At 43.7% G+C, this 21,489-nt stretch overlaps 1 protein-coding gene across 1 annotated transcript in view; it reads left to right on the top strand.

The window, feature by feature from the left end:
- NFATC2 (nuclear factor of activated T cells 2) overlaps positions 1–21,489 on the top strand; it is a 168,814-nt gene that overhangs the window by 20,096 nt on the left and 127,229 nt on the right. The window contains exons 2-3 of the mRNA XM_063146354.1: positions 14,216–14,725; positions 19,647–19,815. Coding sequence (XP_063002424.1) covers positions 14,229–14,725; positions 19,647–19,815 — 666 coding nt within the window. The 5' untranslated portion in view covers positions 14,216–14,228. The remainder of the gene's footprint in view (positions 1–14,215; positions 14,726–19,646; positions 19,816–21,489) is intronic.

Here is a 21,489-nt window from a genome sequence, read left to right as displayed (position 1 = left end):
GCTGTGCAGGAAAAGAAAAAGATACTGGAATGATTTTCTTATCAACCCCCCCCCCCCAGGTGTTTGTTGTTGTAGGAACATAGTAACAAAATCTGACTTTCTTAAAAGCAAAACCAACCCCTCAGTTTTAAACACACTAGGGAGTAAGCCCCATTGGATTCAGTGGAACTTGCTTCTGAGTAAACATGATTGTGATTGTGTTGCAAATCCCTTTTATCTTGCTTGTGTTTTATACAGTATGTTTGTGATATTTAATAAAGTTTCTGTATGACACAAAGGGAACTCAGTGTGTGGCAGTGGTTTGTAGTTGGACTGGAAAGAATTCAAATCCTGTTCAGCCATGAATTTCACTGGGTAGTCTTGGACCAGTATCTATAGGTGGGTTGTTGAGGATGGAATGGAGAAAACTCCATATATGTTCCCCAACTCTTTGAAGGATGCAAATGTATCACCTTGTCAAACCTGAAATGTAACCTTGGCAAAACGTATGCGGTAGCTAGCTGCAAGGGAATGCTTTTTGAGCTGAGCATTTTTGTGATTGACTCACAGTGGCTTTGGACATACGCTTACAACTTCCAAAGCAGCCGGCATTTTTGATATGTGTGGTGCTTCAAATCAAATATGATTTCTGATGATGCAGCAGATGTTCATTTATCACTTGAAGAGGACCTGCAGATGCTCTGCATGTACTGAAAGCTGTGCTCAAGTTGGCCATTGCGTGGTTCAGACCACCTTTGTCATGAAGACGTTTCTTTCCTAGAGCAGAATTGAATGGGGAAAATGCTAGTTTTGGTATTTGAGAGAGAGAAAGTGAATGGTCCATCATGCATGACCTTTTTTTTTTTTAACATGGTTGCTACTACTGAATAAGGCAATGCATCCCCTGCCCCCCTGGTCTGTCGCATCAGATTAAAGTACATACAGCATTGCTCTACCCCCCTATCGCTACATGGAAATTATGATTAAGTAGGAAAATGATCAACTCTAAAAGCACTGATTCTAGGATAGGAAGAAACCCTGCTACCAAGGTAGGCCTGGTTAAAATAATACTATTAAAAACACACACACATCCATACTTTGCAACCCTATGCACACTTACTTGGGAGTCATTTCTGCTTATCTCAGTAGAGCTTACTTATGAGTAAACATGCATACAGTTCCATTGTTGTTATTGCAGAGATAAATTCACAGGGCATTTAGAAAAATTGCAAGGCGAGGTTGTTGATTCAGGCTAAAATGATATTTCCCAAGGATTAGTCTGTTATTTAGGTTTGTAGTTTTGCAAACTATTATTTTTTTTAGTAGGAAATTACATAGCATGATGTGGAAGAAGGAGCAAATGTATTAGCCTTAGATCAGAGAGACTTGGGTTAAAATCCCTACTTTAGTCATAAAGGTTCGCTGGGTGAGATTGGGGCAATCATTCTCTCCTGGCCTAACATACATTACAAGGCTGTATAAAATGGGGAGTAGTATGTATGCCTTCTGAGTTTCTAGGAGGAAGGATGGAATAAAAACTGCAATAACAATACTAGTGCAATGATTGCATGCAGGGCTTTACTCAGCACTAATGCTGAGTAGAGTAAGCTGGAAGGACCCTCCAGGGACTGTTTCCCTTGTACTGAATGCCTGGATACCAAGATTATTATTAATTTCATGTATTTTCAAGATGGAAATAATTAGTGTAAGGGAGATCACATCAAAATGTATAATCTGGAGGACATTCCTTGTCTGTCAAAAGACACCATTATGAGTCTGTAAGTAATCCTTTCTACATCAGTGATCTTTAATGTACGAAGATTAAAGCATGTTTACACAGAGATGGATTTTTTTAAAAAAGCTTCAGTCCACATGTCTTATGTGTGTCTGGCAGTTGTGGAAGATAATTGTTTTCTAAATGATATTAGCTGCATCTGAACTGAAGCTGGTAAAACTTCCAGCTTTGGGATGTTCACCAGAAACGTAATCATAGCATTGGACTTTCTCTTCTTCCTTCCTAAAAGTTCTCATAGTAGGTGTCCACTGTGTTTTTCCAAGTCAACGACGTGGAGTGGAATCACTTGAGCCTCGTTGCATGACTTGGTTCGCATGTGCATGTTGAAACCTGCAACAGAAAGGGTTTACTTGCACGTGTGAACGGGACATTGCAGACTTTCATATTGCCTAATGTCACCTCAAACACACTGCTTTTGGGGTCAGTTCACGCATTCAGTGGCCTTTCAGGAAGTGTTGAGAATCAAATGATATATGTGGGTGTGGAAAAGAACAACCCTGATATGCTCAGTTTTGCTTGTCTTGAGTTCAGGGAACAGAAATACTGAATTGTATGAATTGAGAGCCAGTATGGTGGAGTGATTAGGAGTGTCATCAGACAGGGGGGAAATCCTTACCGTCACTTCCCCTCCCCCCCGCTTTTGTCCCACAATACTTCCTCTTTCTTCACACGGGGAAGACAGAGGAAGTAAACAATGTCCACGTGGCCCATTTAGTGGCCATTTTTATTGCACCGCTTTTCCTGCATGCAGCAGGAAATGGCGGCCCATTTCGTTAAAAAGAAAAGAAAAAAGGATTTACTGGGGTCTATTTTGTGATGGAAAGAAGGCCAGAAGGAGCGGGAGGCACATGGGAGGCAGATGTCATCATCAAAAGGACCAGCAAACGTCCGTAAGTGGGCAGTAACGAGTGTGTGATAAAACACTCATCTGATGATGCTCTAGACTGGGACTAGGAAGACCCGGGTTCTAGTCCCCAATTGGCCATGAAGCTCACTGGGTGACTTTGGGCCACTAACTGACTATTTCACAGGATTATTGTAGGGCAAAATGAAGAGGATCTTGTACGTCTTCTGCTCCTTGGAGGAAAGGCAGGATATAAATATACCAAATAATAAATCAATAAATATCCAGTGAGAGTTCAAGGACAGTCAAGCATGAGGGATTCCATGAAACTTCCTCCCTTTGCAGGTCTCCCTGCGTCATCTGAAAAGCCTCTCTTGAGGGCCAGGAGACTCTTATCAGGAAAAGTCTGCAAGGTGGGATGGGAGGGAGGAGGGGGGCTACAGTGAAATGGGTAATAGGATCACAAGCTGCCTCTGTCCCAGGGCAGCCCCCACCCCACAACACTTGTATAAGCTGCCCTTCACCAGATTATCTCCTTTCCCACTGCAGCTCCCACCCCACATCCCTGGAGCCTTGGCTCAGTGGTAGAAGGTCCCAGGTAGGGCTGGGAAAAACTCCTGCCAGAAGCCCTGGAGAGCTACTGCCAGTCAGTGTCCACAGTACTGGCCTAGATGGACCAGTAGGCTGGCTCAGTATAAGGCAACTTCTGATGTTCCTATTCCAGGACTTTCCGGAGAGTTTCCCAATCCTTAGGAGAGTATTTTGGGGGCGGGGGCAGCACAGGGGTCTGCACTGGGAAAGAGGGAATGGGGAAGTCCCCTTGCATGAGCATCCTTGGGTGCAAGCCGGTTTGCATATAAATGTGGGTTTTTCACTGTTGCCCATGTTAAACTTGCTGGCCCGGGAGGTAAAAGTATCAGTCAAGGCCCCCCCCGCCCCGAGCCGTCGGGGGTACATTTATTTCCTAGCAACTGCCTGTGTGCTTCCTATGGGAGGCTCTCTTTGCCTTTTCAGGAGTACCAGATGCTGGGAACAAACCACGGAAGGATATAACTTTCCCATCCTGTTCATGAGCACCCAGACGCATCTGGCGGGCTACTGCTGGAATCAGAATGCTGGTCTAGGTGAACCTTTGGCTTGATCCGAAAGGATTATTCTTATGTTTGTATGGCCTTTAGATGAAGGAAACATCCCATGAAGCTGAACGGTGGGAAATTCAGGATAGAAAAAAAGGAAGTGCTTCACACAGTGTGTAGTTAAACTATGGAATTTGCTACGATTGGATAAATTCATGAAAAGCTAAGGCTATTAAATACTGCTAGTCATGATGGCTATATATCACGGGTACGGAACCTCTTTTAGCTCAAGTGGTCGAATTCAGTTGTGCGGAAAAGGGCAACTAAAATGATCAAGGGACTGGGGCATCTCCCTTATGAGGGAAGGTTACAACAGCTGGACTTGTTTAGCGTGGAAGAAAGGAGGCTAACGGGAGACCTGATAGAGGTGTACAAAATTATGCATGGTGCGGAGACATTTTTCTCCCTCTCTCATAACACTAAAACCCGGGTTCATCCCATGAAGCTGATTGGTGGAGATTCAGGACCGATAAAAAGAAGGACTTCTTCACACAGTGCATAGTTAAACTATGGAATTCACTACCACAAAATAGGGTGATGGCCACCAATTTGGATGGCTTTAAAAGTGGGTTGGATAAATTCCTGGAGGAGAAGACTATCAGTGGCTACTAGTCCTGTGGCTATATGCTACCTACAGTATTAGAGGCAGTAAGCCTATATACACCAGTTGCTGGGGAACATGAGTGGGAGGGTATTGTTGCACCTGTGTCCTGCTTGTGGGACCCTGGTCGACAGCTGGTTGGTCATTGTGTGAATAGAGTGCTGGACTAAATGGACCCTTGGTCTGATCCAGCAGGGCTCTTCTTATGTTCTTAATTTTGGGGAAGTTCTTGCGGGCTACGTTGTAGTGGCATGCACTAGTGAAGGGGTGGGGGCTAAATAAAATAAGAAGACAGCCTATTTTAGCTTGAAATGCAGACTGCCAGTAACTATTTATTTATTTATTTATTTATTTATTTATTTATTTATTTATTACATTTCTATACCGCCCAATAGCCGGAGCTCTCTGGGCGGTTCACAAAAATTAAAACCATTTAAAGTATAAACAACTAAGCCTTAGGAGAGGTATTTTAACCTTTTAGAATGGGGGGAAAACTGTACAAAAATCAGGAAACGTCCCAACAGTTGGTAGTTGGGGAAGAGGGAGAAGGGCCAGGAAAAAGGGGTATGGCCATCTGGATTTGTCCCCTGGCCCTGATCATAGGCATGTGCAGCACATTTCATTAGAGTGTGCACCCAGAGAATTTTTTTCAAGGTGATCATTTATTGAATACTCAACCATAAAGGCCAGGAAAAAGGAGTATGGCCATCTGGATTTGTCCCTTGGCCCTGATCATAGGCATGTGCAGCACATTTCATTAGTCTGTGCACCCAGAGAATTTATTTCAAGGTGATCATTTATTGAATACTCAGCCATAAAGGACGTTATTTTCCATTCATTCATTTATTCATTCATTCAAAACTGTGGACACATTCAGCTTTTCTGACCATGGGAGGGCTGTTGCAGGTGAGGGTGGTGGAATGAGGAGATGCTCCTCAAGCCCCAGCATTAGTGTGGACTTGTAGTGACACTGGCCAGAGGAGGGGCTTAAAAGGCGATATTAGCCTTCAGGGCCCTTCCTCATATCCTCTTTGAAGCGTGGGGATGGTTAATAAGCCATGGACTCAGTTACTGTGAGGACTGCAGCTAACCTCAAAGGGAACAGGGAAGCCTGAGAGAGGTGACAGATGGCATCAACCCTGCTAATCAAAAAATCTCTGTGTTTTGACCCTGCAAGCCCTGGCTTCGTTACACCACTGTTCACAAATACCTGATCAATGCTAGCCATGTCAGACAAATTGTCGTATCCTGATAAAGAGCTGCAGCAGCATGATAAGAAGAAGTGTTAGCAAAATCTTCCAGCAGCCACAAAGCCCCTCCACAGTATGCAACAAGTGGGATAATAATGCTGGTCTACTTTTCTGATCCGTTGTAAGGATTACTTGAATACTGTACGTAAAAGGTGATGAGTGCTTGAAATGGGGGATGACAGCTGTAGTTCATTGCCATATTAGTCTTAGGATGTTAGTTGCTGTTAGAATGTCTCTAGTCTGGTCCTTAACTGCGCCTACGCCTTTTGAGAGCACCATGACCCACAGAGACCTATATGTTGGGCATGCATGGAGAGCTTTCTCCTGTGTTGCCCCTAAACTATGGAATGATTAGACCCACTACCTTGACCTTTGGAAAAGATGTAATGAAGCATCTTTTCAATTTGGCTTTTCAGAATGTACAGTTTCAACATTTTTGCCGTTTTAATGCTATTGTTCTCTTTGTTTTATGATTTTATTGTTTTAAATTGTTGTATACTGCCTCGATGGCTTTTTAGCAGATATTAACAATAAATAACAATTATTTAACAATAAATAAATACATTCCCAGGCTGCTGAGAGAGAAGGGGAATAGGAGGAAGAAAAAGATACAGGTGTTGCATGGGTTTGTAGAGAAGGTGATACTTGAATATATAGGTCTCTTGAGAAATGCTGGACTCTTGGATTCTTAGGTCACCACCCCTGCAATCAAGACTCACCCAATGGGCTGTGCAAATTCAATTTTCTTTATTTCCTCATGGAGTAGGGGATATGTCTGTAGCGGCTCCTGCTTGTTAAATGATCATTCCTCAACATGGTCATCTGCTAAACAGTCTTGTAAACTAGCCGATAAAAACATAAGAACGTTAGAAGAGCCATGCTAGATCAGACCAAGGGTCCATCTAGTCCATCTAGTCCAGTATGTTGTTCACACAGTGGCCAACCAGCTGTTGACCAGGGATGCACAAGCAGAACGTGGTGCAACAGCACTCTCCCATCCATGTTCCCCAGCAACTGGTGTATATAGGCTTACTGCCTCTAATACTGTAGAAGAGATGTGGGTGATATCTCGTATTGGACAACTTTGTCAGTTAGAAAATGCGGAAGAATGATGTCATACCAAAAATTCTGGCTTCTCACAGCTTTCTCTTCGGGCTAAAATGGAAAAAGGTGGACAGATGTTTCAGAAGAGACAAAAAAAAAGATGAGGATTTGGGAGACTGGATTTTTTGCTTCAAAGATAGCACTGAGGGCATTAGTTCAAGCTGCTATCTAGCCTATGATACAGGTAGCAGTGGTTAATACTAGAAATGATCTTGTGTTCTGCAGAAATCTTGTTTTGCTGTTACAAATAAGAATACGTATCTGTTCAATCTAACAAGAATACTGCATTTTTTGTTCTGTTGTTGGCATCTAAAGATTGTTCACTTTGTGTGTGTGTGTGTGAATCTCCTGTGTTTAGCGAGTTTTATGTTCACATACTCAAAAAATACCCTTGCACGGTTACCTTTGTGTAATAAATGTGGTAGAAATGCCAAGGCCTAAATGAATATTTTATTCAACAATTTAAAATGCGAGGAAGTAATATGAATAATGCTGGAACTTGTGGTTAAGTGAGCTGAGTCAAAACTCTTTGCAAACACACACGCATCACCCAAGATGATGTTTCTCCCCATGTCAACTCATAGTGCTTTTTAATCTTTGGTAGCTGATAGCAGTTTAGGTCCAAATCTTATGCATCTTTAAACAGAAAAAACTCCTACATCTCCCAGTATTCCCAAGCTAGGACTTGTAGGACCTTTTTCAGTCTAAACATGCATAGGATTGCATCCTTAAACTATTTATTTTAATAGAAGCAGAGTGCCAGCCTGCTTTTTTTATAACATCTTGCCAGATGGACTGATCTGGAGATCTCAAAACCTTGAACATTTTTGTGATCTTTGAGTTAGACTAATAAAGGTATTACACTACATGAATGCAAGCAAGTAAGCACTCTAACCAAAATGTAGAATGCTGGCTTGCCATGAGGCTGATGTAATGTCAACAACTTGATTTTATTTTGCTTTGGCTTGACCTTGACTTTTAACAAAGATCCATCATGGGAGTGTTGATGCCTCCAATTTCATGCTAAGTTAAGGACATAAGAACATTAGAAGATCGATGCTGGATTAGACCATGGGCCCACCTAGTCCAGCATCCTGTTTACACAGTGGCCAATCAGCTGCCGACAGGAAGCCCATGTTCCCCAGCAACTGGTGTACATAGGCAAGCTGCCTGTAATAATGGAGGTAGCATGTAGCCATCAGGAATAGTAGCCACTGACAGCAGTCTCCGCCAGGAAATTGTTTCATGTTAATTGGCAGGAGGGTACTCAGCCAAATCTGCAGTTGCTATGTTATTCAGGAGGGATGTCTATTGGAAAACCAACTAATGTGTCGAATAAGTAGAGGTGCTGTCTGGTCCTCTTGTGCTTTCCAGAGATGCATTCCAAAAAAACGGCGATAGCTCTTGCTGAGCCAAGTCAGTCTGGCATGACTGGCAGCTGAGTGTTTGCTAATTGCGTGCCCTGTTTTGGTAGCAATGAAGTCTGGACTGCTTGATTTAAATTGGAGCCAAATCAGGGAATTTAATCTTAAAAGCAGGAACTGCCGTGTTTGCATCAGCCTCCTTCTCCTCCCATTCCATAGTGGAGCCACAATGCTGCGTTTGTACCATCACTGCTGTTCCTATGGCTACAGACTGTGATGTCACAAACACATGCATTGTGGCCATACCAACTTGGACAGTGATTCCATACTTTCTTATAAACTGAAGCTGGGCTGGGATTGGGTGATCCACCTCCAAGAAAAACCGAAGAGCTTCAAGAAGGCATGTTGATTAGTCAGCAAGTAGCACCTTCTCTCTGACTCAGAACTGGACCAATGTAGATGGGTGGGACCAAGGTGTTTACCGGTGTCACATACTACACACAGTATGTCAACAGGAAGTATCTGGAGAGCCACTTCATGCAAAATGGGAGACCTTCCACTTTGCATTCATGCAAAATTCCACCTGGCTTATAGCCACTGTTGTAATCATTTGAGCAAAAGAGTAAATGAAAGATACATTTCTTTCTTGCTAGTGTAAAAGAAAAATCAGGTGTGGTGTTTCACCGCAGATGTCCCAGCTTTGAGCTGTTTTAAATGTTACAATGCCCTTTCCTGTAGGAAAAGGATGAAATCTGTGTGTAAATAGTCACTTATGAGGTCATGGGGAAAATCCAACCTACGTCCTATTTGGAATAGACCCATTGGAATAAATGGGACTTAAGTTAGTCATGACTAATTTAAGACCCATTCACTTTATTGGATCTACTCTAAGTTAGGCTTATATTGGATTTTCCAATTGTATGTGCAAATCACACAGCCACTCAAAAACACTCCTGTTCTCCTGTTCCAGCAACAACTCCCATTCCAGAGAGAATCGAGTGACTTTAAGATCAGGTGTACACAGGGCGGGGTGGGGGAGAAGTCTCAGAATCACACAAAAACATGATGCTGCTACTGTTAATGATAATAGCCTCTGATGATATCCTCAGAGCTACAGAGCAACGCCAGGACTCCCCTACTCTGTTCCCAGTACTAAACTCACACATGACATTTGGGCATATGTACACACAATCAACAATGTACAAAAATAATGCAAGCACATTCTTCACTGCATATTTTAGTGGAAATAATCTTCCAGGCATACCTGGAAGCAAAAGACTAACATCTCTTCAATGGCAGAGAACTCAGATATAAATATAAGCTCCACCTTTTGCAGCATACAGCACACAGACTGCCCCACCCCCAACACACAACACATACTAAAAAGGAGACATACACTAATAACTCAGGCCTTAGCTAGACCTAAGGTTTATCCCAGGATCATCCCGGAGTCATCTCTGTTCATGTAAATGACACACAGGATATCCCGGGAGCAGGCAGGGACATCCCCGGGATAAACTTTAGGTCTAGCTAAGGCCTCAGTCAGACACAACAGCGAAGCAGGACTCATACATATACAAGGCATTGCTGGCTGAGGACACTTGGCGATAAATTGTAGATCATGCTTGAGGATATTTATGGCAACTTGTTTCCTTGTATCTCTGTACCCATCATCCAGATGATGTGAGATTTGCTGGAGCCAATTAGAAGCAGTCTTAGAGCAGGACAAATACCCTAGTGAACAGTGAAGTAGCTGTCCCAGACCCTTCTCTAAAAGACAGTGGCCACAGCTAGACCTAAGGTTTATCCTGGGATCATCCAGGGTTCACCCCTGCCTGAGCACTGGATCCCCTGTGTGTCACCTAGATGAACAGGTTTGACCCCTGGACAATCCAGGGATAAACCTTAGGTCTAGCTATGGCCAGTGTGTGTTAGTGCTTGCACAGATAAAATTAGTCCTTATAATTTGAAAAACAGAGAAATTTGTGCTTTCTTATGTAACATGTTCTCCCAAGAACTATCAGTCCCAGAGTTCCCCTGCTCAATGCAGGAATTCACCTTAAAGCGTACCTGACAGATGGCTGTCCAGCTACATTTGGATGCCTCTAGTGTGGGAGAGCCCACAACCTCCCTAGGTAATTGGTTCCATTGTCGTATTGCTCTAAAACTTCCTGGCTGTTAGAGCACTACAATGAAACCAATTACCTAGGGAGGCCGTGGGCTCTCCCACACTAGAGGCTTCCAAATGCAGCTGGACAGCCATCTGTCAGGAATGCTTTAAAGTGGATTCCTGCATTGAGCAGGGGGCTGGACTTGATGGCCTTATAGGCCCCTTCCAACTCTACTGTTCTGTGATTCTATGATTCCCTTTGGATAGGCAGGAGGGAGAGAAGGCTGATAGGAGAGACAAGGCACAATAATGATCAAGGATACTGATCCTAGGACAGTGGGAGCCAGTGGTGTTGGTAGGATTTAAATTCCCAAATATATGTGAGCAAATGTCTATTTCACACTCATACCATGCTGCCACTTCTGGCTATAAGTACAAATCATGTGATTCTATGTGTGGGATGGGATCACAGTATGTGTGTGGGAGGGAGACTGTGCTGCAACTTTTTATTGGGTCCCCCACATGATGTTCGGGTCCTAACCCATGGACACCACAAGTATGTGTTTGTGATGCCTCGTCGCCTAACAAGTGACAAGTGGTATAGAAGCAGCTAAAATAAGGGCACAATCCCTTATTTAACATTTTTAGACAGAGAAAAGGTCCAGAATTGGAGTGCGGTTTGTTGTTTCAGGACTAATTAGGAATGGAAGGCTAAGATTTTACATAAATGGCATTTTGATACTCTTTGGATTGAATAATTGGCACGCTAGATTGCTAGCAGTAATGCAGTGTTCTCCGTTGACACAGTACATGCAGTAAATGAGTGCTTATAGTGGACAAATATAGTAGCTGAAGCTAAACAAAGCAAAAATGAAAGCAGACATAGATGTGTTCAGACAAGGGTTTTTTTTTCTATTGAAAAAAAAAACCAGCTTCAGAGCACAAGCTAACAATAGTTAACAACCCTCAAAACTCTGATCTGCAGGATAACAGTCTGGACTTTAGTTTGATAACGGAGTGACATGTAGATTTGCTGCCATGCACTGAAGCAAATAACAGAACTTTGTATAGGTAGCAGAGACACTGTTGCAACTGGAACACATGTTAAGACAGTTTTCCAGGTCCTGAAACGTCTCTCTCTGGGAATACTTACCACGATTGCTTGTGGCATCATCATCATCATCATCATCATCATCATCATCATCAAATTAATGAACTATGGCAACAGGAAAAGGTCATAATTATTCCATTAGTTGTATCAGTCACCGGCATCACATCAAAAAACTATACAGAAAACCTTTAGAAATTGGGCCTCCAAAATACATCCATACCAACATTGAGAAAGCAGTCATACTCAAAATATGTTCAATAGGACGTTTCTGAATCAGTAAAGGACAGCATGACTTGGCAAAGCCCATCATGTCTGTCTAGAAAAACAAATTATAATGCAAATTTTGGCTATATTCAATAAGGATGTTTATGTTTTTAAAATGTAACCTAATATTACCAATTATCCCATGGCATTTACTATTCTGAAGCTACTTTGTACCTGAGATGAGTAAATCCTATTATTATTATTATTATTATTATTATTATTATTATTATTATTATTAGGTTACATTTTAAAAGCATAAACATCCTTGTTGAATATAGCCATAATTTGCATTAAACACTTTCATTTGAGGTTAGATGGCATTATCAAGGGGTTTGGTTGCTGCCCCTTAGTTTGGGTTACCCAAAATCCCTGGAATTTGAAGGGCTTCTTTAAAATGCCCTGGTAGGAAATGCCATTATCTTATAGGCTTTCTTACTGCCACTCTTGTCCACATGAAACAAACAAGGGATCTCCCCCCCCCCCTTCCTTTGTCAAATGAAGAAGGCAATACGAACCATAAGATCTTAATTTGAAGTAAGGTCTTAACAGTTCCAAGGATGCATTATATTGCCAGCATCTGTCTAAAAACACTTTCTCCCCCCACACATATCTATTGGAATGAAATAATAAAAAAACTTAGTTCAATTTTTTTTTAGGCCCAGCAGATGGGAGTGGGTGGGGTTGGGGTAGGAATGTAGCTGGGAGGGAGTGGGGGAGGAGTGGGGAGTCCAATACTGGCCAGCCTTGGGCCTGGCTTTCCTGGGCGCCCATCGGCAGCCCTCAAAACCATAACCACAGCCGCCACCCCTGGGTATATAAAGAAATGTATGATACTGAGCAATAAAATACTAGCACACAGATGCTCTCTGTGTGACTCAAGCTAGTAATTACATAAATGATAGAAGTGGTTTATCACTAGTGGCGTCCCAGTTATGGAATGCCCTCCCGAAAGAGGCTTGCTTGGTACCAACTCTGCAGTCTTTTTCCCACACCAGGTAAAAACATACGTATTCACCCAGGTACTCGAACTGTTGTAATTCTAGATTGTTTTAAAGGATTTTAAAATCTGTTTTATTATTGCATTTGTTCCCTGATATAATTTGTTGTACACTGCCCTGAAATCCTAAATAGGAAGAAGAGCAGTATCGAAGTGTTTTAAATAAATACCAACAAAGAGACATCTGGGGAAATTAAAAGGAAAGAAAGGGGCTAAGAAGATCGAAAAGGCTAATGCAAATAAACGGTGAACAGTTATACAGTAGTACATTTTTTAAAAAATTAAGCTGTAGGACCATTTCAAGGTTTGGGTAGGGGAAGACCGGCCAATAGTCACCCCTAGGTGCATCAGGCTTGGATCCTAGCTTTGTAGGACGCTGCAGCTAGGTTCTGATTATGGCAGGGTAGGCAAGGATCAAATGGGCCAGAGGTAGAAGACGTGATCATAAAAATGGCTAAAGATCAGCAAGCAAGGACCAAGGACTGGAGGCAGAAACGTTCTTAGAAGATGGACTGGTGGTCGGGTCCTGGGTTGGGCAGATGAGGATCAAAGGGCCAGCAGTAGGAATGTAATCAAAGATAAACCAAAGGTCCGAGACAAGATGATCCATGCTGTTATTCTGTTAGATGAGTTGCTTTGAGTAGCAAAGCAGTTTGGGACAGGCATTATATACAATCAGCCACGCCCATATTGGACCTTTAAGTCATATGGTCCAGCTCTGGCCACCATAAGGGCCTATGGCAGCAGAACAGAGATTGGGCAGGTAGAGCCTCAACCTGAAAGCTGTCCTGTGACACAGGGAGTAAAGGGCCTGGGCATCTTGAGTTCCTGTTTCACGTTACCCGGTGTCTTACAGGGGGTGGGTATAGGGCCAAGATATTTTGGAAGCCAATATAGAAATTTGGTGCAATAGTTGTGCACTCTTTTTTGTCCTGCTGCTTTTATACGGAGAATGACCGATGGGCTCATTCAAGCTCAGAGGCAGTTGACCTGGTGTCTTCCGCATGCAGCCATCGTCAAGATGTAAAGATATTGCCATCTTTTCCTAATGCACTATCGCTAATGCCTTCTTGTTAACCCGCGATTGCTCAGCTTCTGCAGTGGTGTGCCTAGTCTTAAAAGCGACCCTTCTTTTTCCAGAAGAAACGACTCCTTCACATAAAATCATCAGCCCACCTTCTGGAGTTACTTACCCTCATGATGATGTCTCGGATTATGGCCTCAAGCCGTACCCCTACGCTTTGTCTAGTCTTTCGGCAGATCACATGGGCAGATATGGACAGCCAGATAGCATAGGGTCAAAATGCTACTTGGACCCTGTCAAGGCTGCAGGTCTTGAGTTGGGCCCTAGGATTGAGATAACTCCATTTTATGAACTGACTCACTCGGGGGGTCCCTTCAGCAGCAGAGACACAGATCTATTGGTAGAGCATCAATCCAGCTCAGCTACTGCTAGCCCAAGGTTTACCCTGCCTGTCCCTGGCTTTGAGAGCTACCGAGAACCGCTGTGCCTGAGCCCACCTAGCAGTGGCTCCTCTGCAAGCTTCATTTCAGAGACAAATTTCTCTCCTTACACCTCACCATGCGTTTCTCCAAATAATGGCCCTAGTGATGACCTTTGTCCACAGTTTCAAAACACCCATGCTCATTATTCTCCTAGAACCTCTCCAATAATGTCCCCACAAGCAACCATCGTGGAGGATACCTGCTTGGGGCCACGTTCACCATCGCCACGTCCCAACTCAAGGTCATCATCGCCAGGCGCAAAGCGGAGATACCCTTGCACTGAGCACTACGGGAGTCAGCAACCTTCCACTTCTCCACGGCAATCGAGGACCCCCTCTCCACAGGCCTCTCCTCAGATCCCCCTGAGAGAAGACGGATCTTCAGTCACTTATACCCAGTTGTCCACCTCCTCTAGCCTCATGGATGCAATGAGCAACCTCACCACCGATCCTTCCTGCGGAGTTCCCACCAAAATATGGAGGACCAGCCCAGATCCTTCCCCAATGTCTTCTCACAAAGCTGGCATGCCGTGTCATGTACTTCAACCTATCGAATACATTGGGTCTTGCGAGCAGGATGACCGGAGAAACCCACCGCCGGAGTCTATCTTGTTGGTGCCGCCATCTTGGCCAAAGCAGCTGATGCCTGCAATACCCATCTGCAGGTAAGCAGCATGCCTTGTGATCACTCCTCCAACCACATTTTTATAGAATCTGCCCTGATTCCAGAAATATCATATTATGCGTATATCTGGGATTGTGTACGTTTACATCTTTCCTAAACAGCAGCCATCATCATGGTACCCAAAGGATGTTTAACGCGTTCTGTGATGCAGTGTGGTGGGATCTGCTGTTTGGGTTGCCAATCAGTCATTGAGTTATATTCAATGTTAGTCTAAGTTAATTCCCATTCATTTCAATGGATCTACTCTAAGTAGGACTAACATTGTCTTATAAGTACATCCAGAAGACACATTCTGACATGTAACCATTGGTTGGGAGCTGAAAAATTGACCAAGGATGGATTTTTTAAAAAAGTATTATTGTTTCCATCACAAGATTTGGCCAGACCAGCTCCACTCCCTATCTCTGGCTGCACTTTTGGGACTAGTAATGTCTGCAAGATACTTGAAGTAGTGACTCGACTCGACAAAATCAGCATTATTTTCACAGCATACTGCAAAGTGTGGGCTGTAGTGGTGGGATCCGGAGGGGTGAAAATGCCCCCGGATCCCCCAAAGTTACTCACCCTTGGGCTAGAACGTTCGCTAACAACTAGGGATACCCGGGTTCAAATCCCTCTCAGCTACGATGTCCATGGGTGATCTCTCAGCCTATTGATTTCACAGGACTGTTCTGAGAATAAAAGAAGGGGGCCTGGATGCTACCCAGAGCAGCTTGAGGGAAAGGAGTGATAATAGTTTTAATAAATATTTTGTTAAAACTTTAGAAACTAGCGATCTTTGCTGCTGTTCCAAAAAGAGAGGTGTTTTTAACAGCACTCCCACCCAAACGTTCTGTGATTCTGGGTCTTTCACATATTTCTTTTGGATTAGGGCAGTGGTTCCCAAAGTGGGCGGTACTGCCCCTGTGGGGCCGTGGGATTGCATAGGGGGCGTTAAGAGGCAAGGGGGCGGCAGGGGGGCGCAAAGAGGCAAGGGGGTGCCAGGGGGGCGCAAAGAGGCAAAGGGGCAGCAGGGGGGCGCTCGAGGTGGTCTTTTCCGAGAAGCGCCTCTCCAGAAGGTCTTAAAACCCGGGGACATTTTTATGGGAGAAGATAGTTTGGTCCCAAGCCACATAGGGGAAGAATCCACACATTTATTAATACCATTTAAGAAGAGTCCTTTTAACAGTGAATTGAAATGTTTCAAAAGCACCAAAATGCTAATGAAGAAACATACCCTGCTTGGTGTGTCCCGCCATGCCAGCTGCAAAACAGAGGCGTTTGCTCTCTTTTTCCTCCCTCCTTCGGCAAGCCTGCGGCGGGTGCTTCGGATTTTGAATAAATATTCAATGAATTGTTACTGTTTTGAATTTTATTGTTATTATCTTCCTTAGTGGGTCGTTGAAAACAGCTGTTCTGAATAATGATTTTTATAGTGTAGGGTAGGGGTTAGGGTTCTGGGCATGAGTTTGTGGAACCAAGGGGGCGATTACCTGAAAAAGTTTGGGAACCACTGGATTAGGGCCTTAATCAGTGGAGGCTGGTGGCTCTGATGTCAGTGGGTTGATGAATCTGCTCTGGGTTTCTGTCAGAAGCAGTCAGAACTTTAAAGGAGCTATCCAAGGGGCAATAGCTCCTTTAGAGTTGTGATAGTTCCTTTAGGTCACAACTTGGAGAGCTCCTTTAGAATTCTGACTGGTTCTGACTGAAACCCAGAGCAGATTCACTGCTCCACTGTTACTGGAGCCTTCAGTGGCCTTAATATTTTATGGGTACTTTACAGCGTCAGGATCTTCTGAATTTGAAGTAGGAACCTTCCTGGCATCAAGCTGGGAGTCAGCCGATGTGAACTAATTTATGTGGTGTGCATTCAACCTTTAGAAGTCCTCTTTGGAGATAGAAAGGTGACACCATACGAGGCATGTGGGTTGGCTGGGCCTGGTGTATATCAGTATTAGGAGCTTGGCCTTTGGTTAACTTTAGAAGGGGCCACAAAGGTCATCCAGTTCAGCCCCCTGCCAATGTAGGAAGCCCACCAATGGGTGGCCGTTGAACCTCTGTTTGAAATCCTGCCACCTGCTATTGCTTCCAAATCCAGCAGCTGATCTTGAGGAATCTGAGCTAGAGAACCCACCCTCTAGATTTGCTTACAGCCACACATGGGACCCAACTGACTATGACACCTTTTGGCATGATCAGATCATGATTTTAGCCTTTGTGCTGTGCTCATCTATCACCTTTATTTATTTAAAACATTTCTTGGCCGCCTTTCAGGGCAGAAGCACTCACAAAGGCAGCTTCCAACAATAAAATACATAAAATCTGTTAAAATATTAAAAGCAATAAAAACATAATAGCAATAAAACAGCCATTAAAAACAATAAATCCAACAAGAACAATAGCAGCAATAATAGCACTCATCACAGGAAGGCCACAGTAAAATAAACTGTTTTAAGGCCTTCTTAAAAGCCTGCAAGGAAGGGACCTCCGATGGGTGTTTGTTCCAGAGGTTTGGGGCCACTGCAGAGAAGGCCCTCTGCCTTGTAGACACCCACCTAATTGTTCTCACAGGTGGGCAAATGAGAAGGGCCTTTTTTCTGATCTTAAAGTGCAGGCAGGCTGATCTGGGTGAAGGCAATCCTTCAAGTAACCCAAACCGTTTAGCTGACACAGCGTAGTATCCCACCTCTGCACCCGGTACACATGGGGTTAACTTTGCTGCAGAGGGATCAACTCAAAAAGAATTCTTAGGCACCTTTACAGGTATGAGAAACCCTCTGACCTCCTTCTCCACCCCCTCCATGCTACAAGAGGAGCCATAGCTGAGTGATAGAGAAAATGCTTGACATGAAGATGGAGCAGTGTGTTATTCCTGGCATCTTCAGTTAAAAGGATCTCTAACAGGACTGGGAATGATATCTGTCTAAGATCCTGGATAGCCAATGTCCATCAAAGTAATTGGGCTAGCTAGCTGGACTAAGTACAAGGCAATTCCATTATGTTTCCAAGCTGGGGATGCCAGAGAAATCTGTTTGTGGGGTGGAGTTTGACAAAATTTTCTAAGCAACCCCCCCACCTTGCTGGACTTTTTTTTTCCAGTTCCTGCTGTGGTGCCTGACTCAATCTGCAGCAAGTTGGGCCAGTTTGCATTTTTTTCCTGGGCGTTTTGCACATTTTTATTTTGCAGGTTTTGTAATTTGCACGAATCTCTCAGCATTTTGTGCAAATATCTGAGCAGCTCGTTCGAATTGCAGCCCAATTTGTGCCGAGTGTTCAAAAATTGCAGAACCTGTTTGGAGGGAAATGTGCAAAAAATAGTTCCTGGAGTTTGGGGAAAAGCCCACAACTTGGTTCGCAAATGCAAAGCAAGCCTTACATGTCGTGGAACTCGTTAAGTCAAATGAGAACCAGATTTCCCAGCAGCAGGCAACCTTATTCCAAACTGAAAATAAAGCGTACAAGCTCATATGCACCCTAGACTTCACACCTTGGTTGCTGTTCTCTATGAAATTGAAAGGGCTACCTCTAAGCAGTAGGTAGAAGTCATTAGCTAAAGGGAAATGACCACCTACCAGGTCCTTGTTGCTGAATTTGGAAATAAGCAAACAGGTGGATCCCAGTGGGATGCTGTGAAAATGGGGGTGCAGTGGGGTGGTGGTGGAGAACTTATAAGGGAGGCAGGGCAGGCGGGATTGAGGATTGCTTCACCCTTTCTGTACCTACCACTTTTCCCTTTCAAATCCCACCTGACCACCCAACCCGGTCCGGCTTTCTTTAAGTTGGCCTCATTTCTGGTTTCAGAGCCCACATATAAGGAAAGGAAAAGTCAATTAAAAAAGACTGTGGCTGGCGAGAATTTCCAGGATTAAGATCACTGTTTGCACACCAATTCTCCTCTGCAAGAGTTCCCTCTGAAGCATACTTCTGGGGAAACTAAACATAGGTCATTGTCACGACTCAGGCCTCACACACCAGGCCTTGTCCCACACAAACTCTCCTCAAGTCAAGCGCCACCACTTGAACAACCTGAGGGTAGGGTAAAACACAACCTTTCCCTCATATGAGAGAGTAAAGGCTAGAATCTGAACAGGTTTTACTGTGTATGAAATAAGGTTACATATAAGGTGTTTATGATAGAAACTGTAGAGCAGGTGATAAAGCCAAGCAGACATGTGGTTTGAGGTAACAAAACAAAATAAAATGTTTATTTTTGTTTAACAGATCTTAGTTACTTCAAATTCAAGTTAACCTGCTTAATCTACTAGTTTTAATAAAAACAGCAATCTTAAGTCTCTTAAAATCTTATCTCCTTTCACTCTCCACACCACTGACAATCCTAACTATCCCAGCTCCCAACCAACTAACCAACCAACCCACTCTAGATTCCTCCATTTAACTCCTCCCCCTTTCACAGCATCATCAGCCACACCCACTGAGTCCAACATTCTGCACTCAGTAGACATACAAATTCGCACATACCTAAGGGAACAAAACTGTGGGGTAATGCCACAGTCATGAACTCAGCATCCGTCTCCCACTGCTGCATCCAACCAAATTGTATTCCGAGGCATATTAACTCTAAGGCCGGAGGTTTTATCTAGTGATCATGATGAGTATTCATTGATCCTCCATGAATTTGTCAACCCCCCCCTTTAAGACATCTGAGTTGGTGGTCGTCATTCAATCGCGCGTGAGCGAATTCCATAAATTCAATTATGTGTTGCGTGAAGACGTTCTTCCTATCATTTATTCTCCTGCCAATCAATGGGATGATCACATGCTTTTAGTACTCTGAGAACGGGAGAAGAACTTCTCCATTTGTTTTAATGGACAATGTAGATCCTATTCTGGGTGGGTTTTGTTTTTAACTAGCCTGCAATTCATAACGACGTTCCAACTTACCTTTGGCTTCCTCTGCCCAGCATTCCTGTGCAGTCCCTTCCGCCACTTGAGTGGCCGCTCTCCAGTCATTCCGGCTCTTACGAACTACGGATCGAGGTGCAGCCAAAACCCCACCATCGTGCCCATTATGAAACAGAAGGAAGCCGAGGGGCAGTCAAAGCACCAACAGGGGGACATCCTGTGATCCAGGTAAGATATTTCCTTGGTGCAGATGAACAGTGGAGGATCTTAAAATCTCCATGTCCTTTACAATCTGGTATAGCAACCCCTTGTTTGGAAAACGGGAGCAGTCCAATATTACCACAAAGCTGACATTACACTGTTGGCCTTCTGGGAACCAAGGCATACGGCTCTTGCCGGTAAAACAGCCATGTTCTCTTTGTTATGTCATTTTAAATTCCTGACCTCAAGAGATGCCATCATATTTGGACATAAATAAGGTCTTTTTATAATCATTTAACGCAGTGGTCTTCTATTGGTCGAGACCCTAGACCCATCTCGGACTCCCAGTCTGCACTGTGGGACCTACTTTTGCAGTTTCACAATTAACCAACTTGAAGGCAACAGCTTTGCCACAACCCATCTGAACTGATCTTGCAACCTACCAGTTGAAGACCACTGGTTAAAAAGAAAAAGTTATTGCAGGGGGAGGCAGGGAGGATATTTTTGAGGGCCGCAGAAAACAAATATTTTAAGGTGTAAAAATATTTCGTTTGGGAAACTGATGTGAAATATTATTGCTTTAAAACAAATTGACAAGGCTTAACAGATACTTCTTTGTTTAAAGAATAAATTTAAAAAAACACCTTAAGTCAGCCGTCCCCAACCTCGTGCGCTCCAAATGTGTTAGACCAACTCCCATATTTCTGAGCCAGTTTGGCCTTTGGCTGGCTGGGAATTATGGGTGTTGCAGTCCAACACAACCTGAAGGACCTAGGCTGAGGAAAGCTGAGTTAAATTGCCTCTCCAAATGAAATTTGAAGAGTTTGGAAATTCAACAGAATTTTGAAATTGTGCAAAATTTTATTTTGATTGTGGTGTAAATTATTCTGAAAGTAGGCTGGAAGAGTTCCCCTGCCTTGCATTTTAGCCTTTTGCACTGGCTGGAATAAATTTGCTAGGGAGATTTTGTAGAAGGAACCTGGAGATGCCCTGCCTTTTGTAGAGCTTGTAGCTGCTCTAAATCTAGCTGTCACCTGGCTGGCTTTCAGTCACGGTGTCGCCTCTTTTTGCAATATCTTCTTTATGTGAGGCCAGCAGGAAATCTTTTCATTGGCAAGCGAGATAAGGGGAGAGGAGGAGGTCAAGTGAAGCACTTCACACAGAGTCGGCACTTAGTTCAATGAGGCATTTGATAGCCTGCTGTAAAGTTTATGTAGTTGTAAAGAGATAGGAGCACAGGTTAATGGGTTCATGAATCCCTAGGGGGGAAGGTGAATGAGTTTGGAGCAAGAAGACTGTTTGCATGTTGAACAGGGGTCATGGAAGTAGTGGGATATCTTTAAGGTGCTGGATAGGCAAGCCATGGCCCTCCTGACGTGATTAGACTCCAGCTCCTATCAGCCCCACTTTGCGTGGTCAGTAGTCAGGGACGATGGGAGTTGTAGTCAAACAACACTTGCATTCCAAGGTTCACGCCTCTGCTTTAAGGTACCGAAAGATCAGATGAATTCTCTGGTTTTCATTACAGGTCTGTACATTCCGGCAAGCCATAATGGGAGAATTCCAGTTTAGTTCTAATCTTAAGTTATGCTAGAATCCAAATTTGACCTCTGAGCATGAGACGGGTTCTGTAATGGACCCTGCTGCCTACAGGCAGAGCTTCTGTGGCCTTTTGGCTTCTGCATTCTTCTGATGCATGTT

This window comes from Elgaria multicarinata, chromosome 1 (genome assembly GCF_023053635.1).
Source record: "Elgaria multicarinata webbii isolate HBS135686 ecotype San Diego chromosome 1, rElgMul1.1.pri, whole genome shotgun sequence".
Lineage (NCBI taxonomy): Eukaryota > Metazoa > Chordata > Lepidosauria > Squamata > Anguidae > Elgaria > Elgaria multicarinata.
The sequence above is the reverse complement of the archived record's forward strand: the minus strand, read 5'-3'. Positions and strand labels throughout refer to the sequence as shown.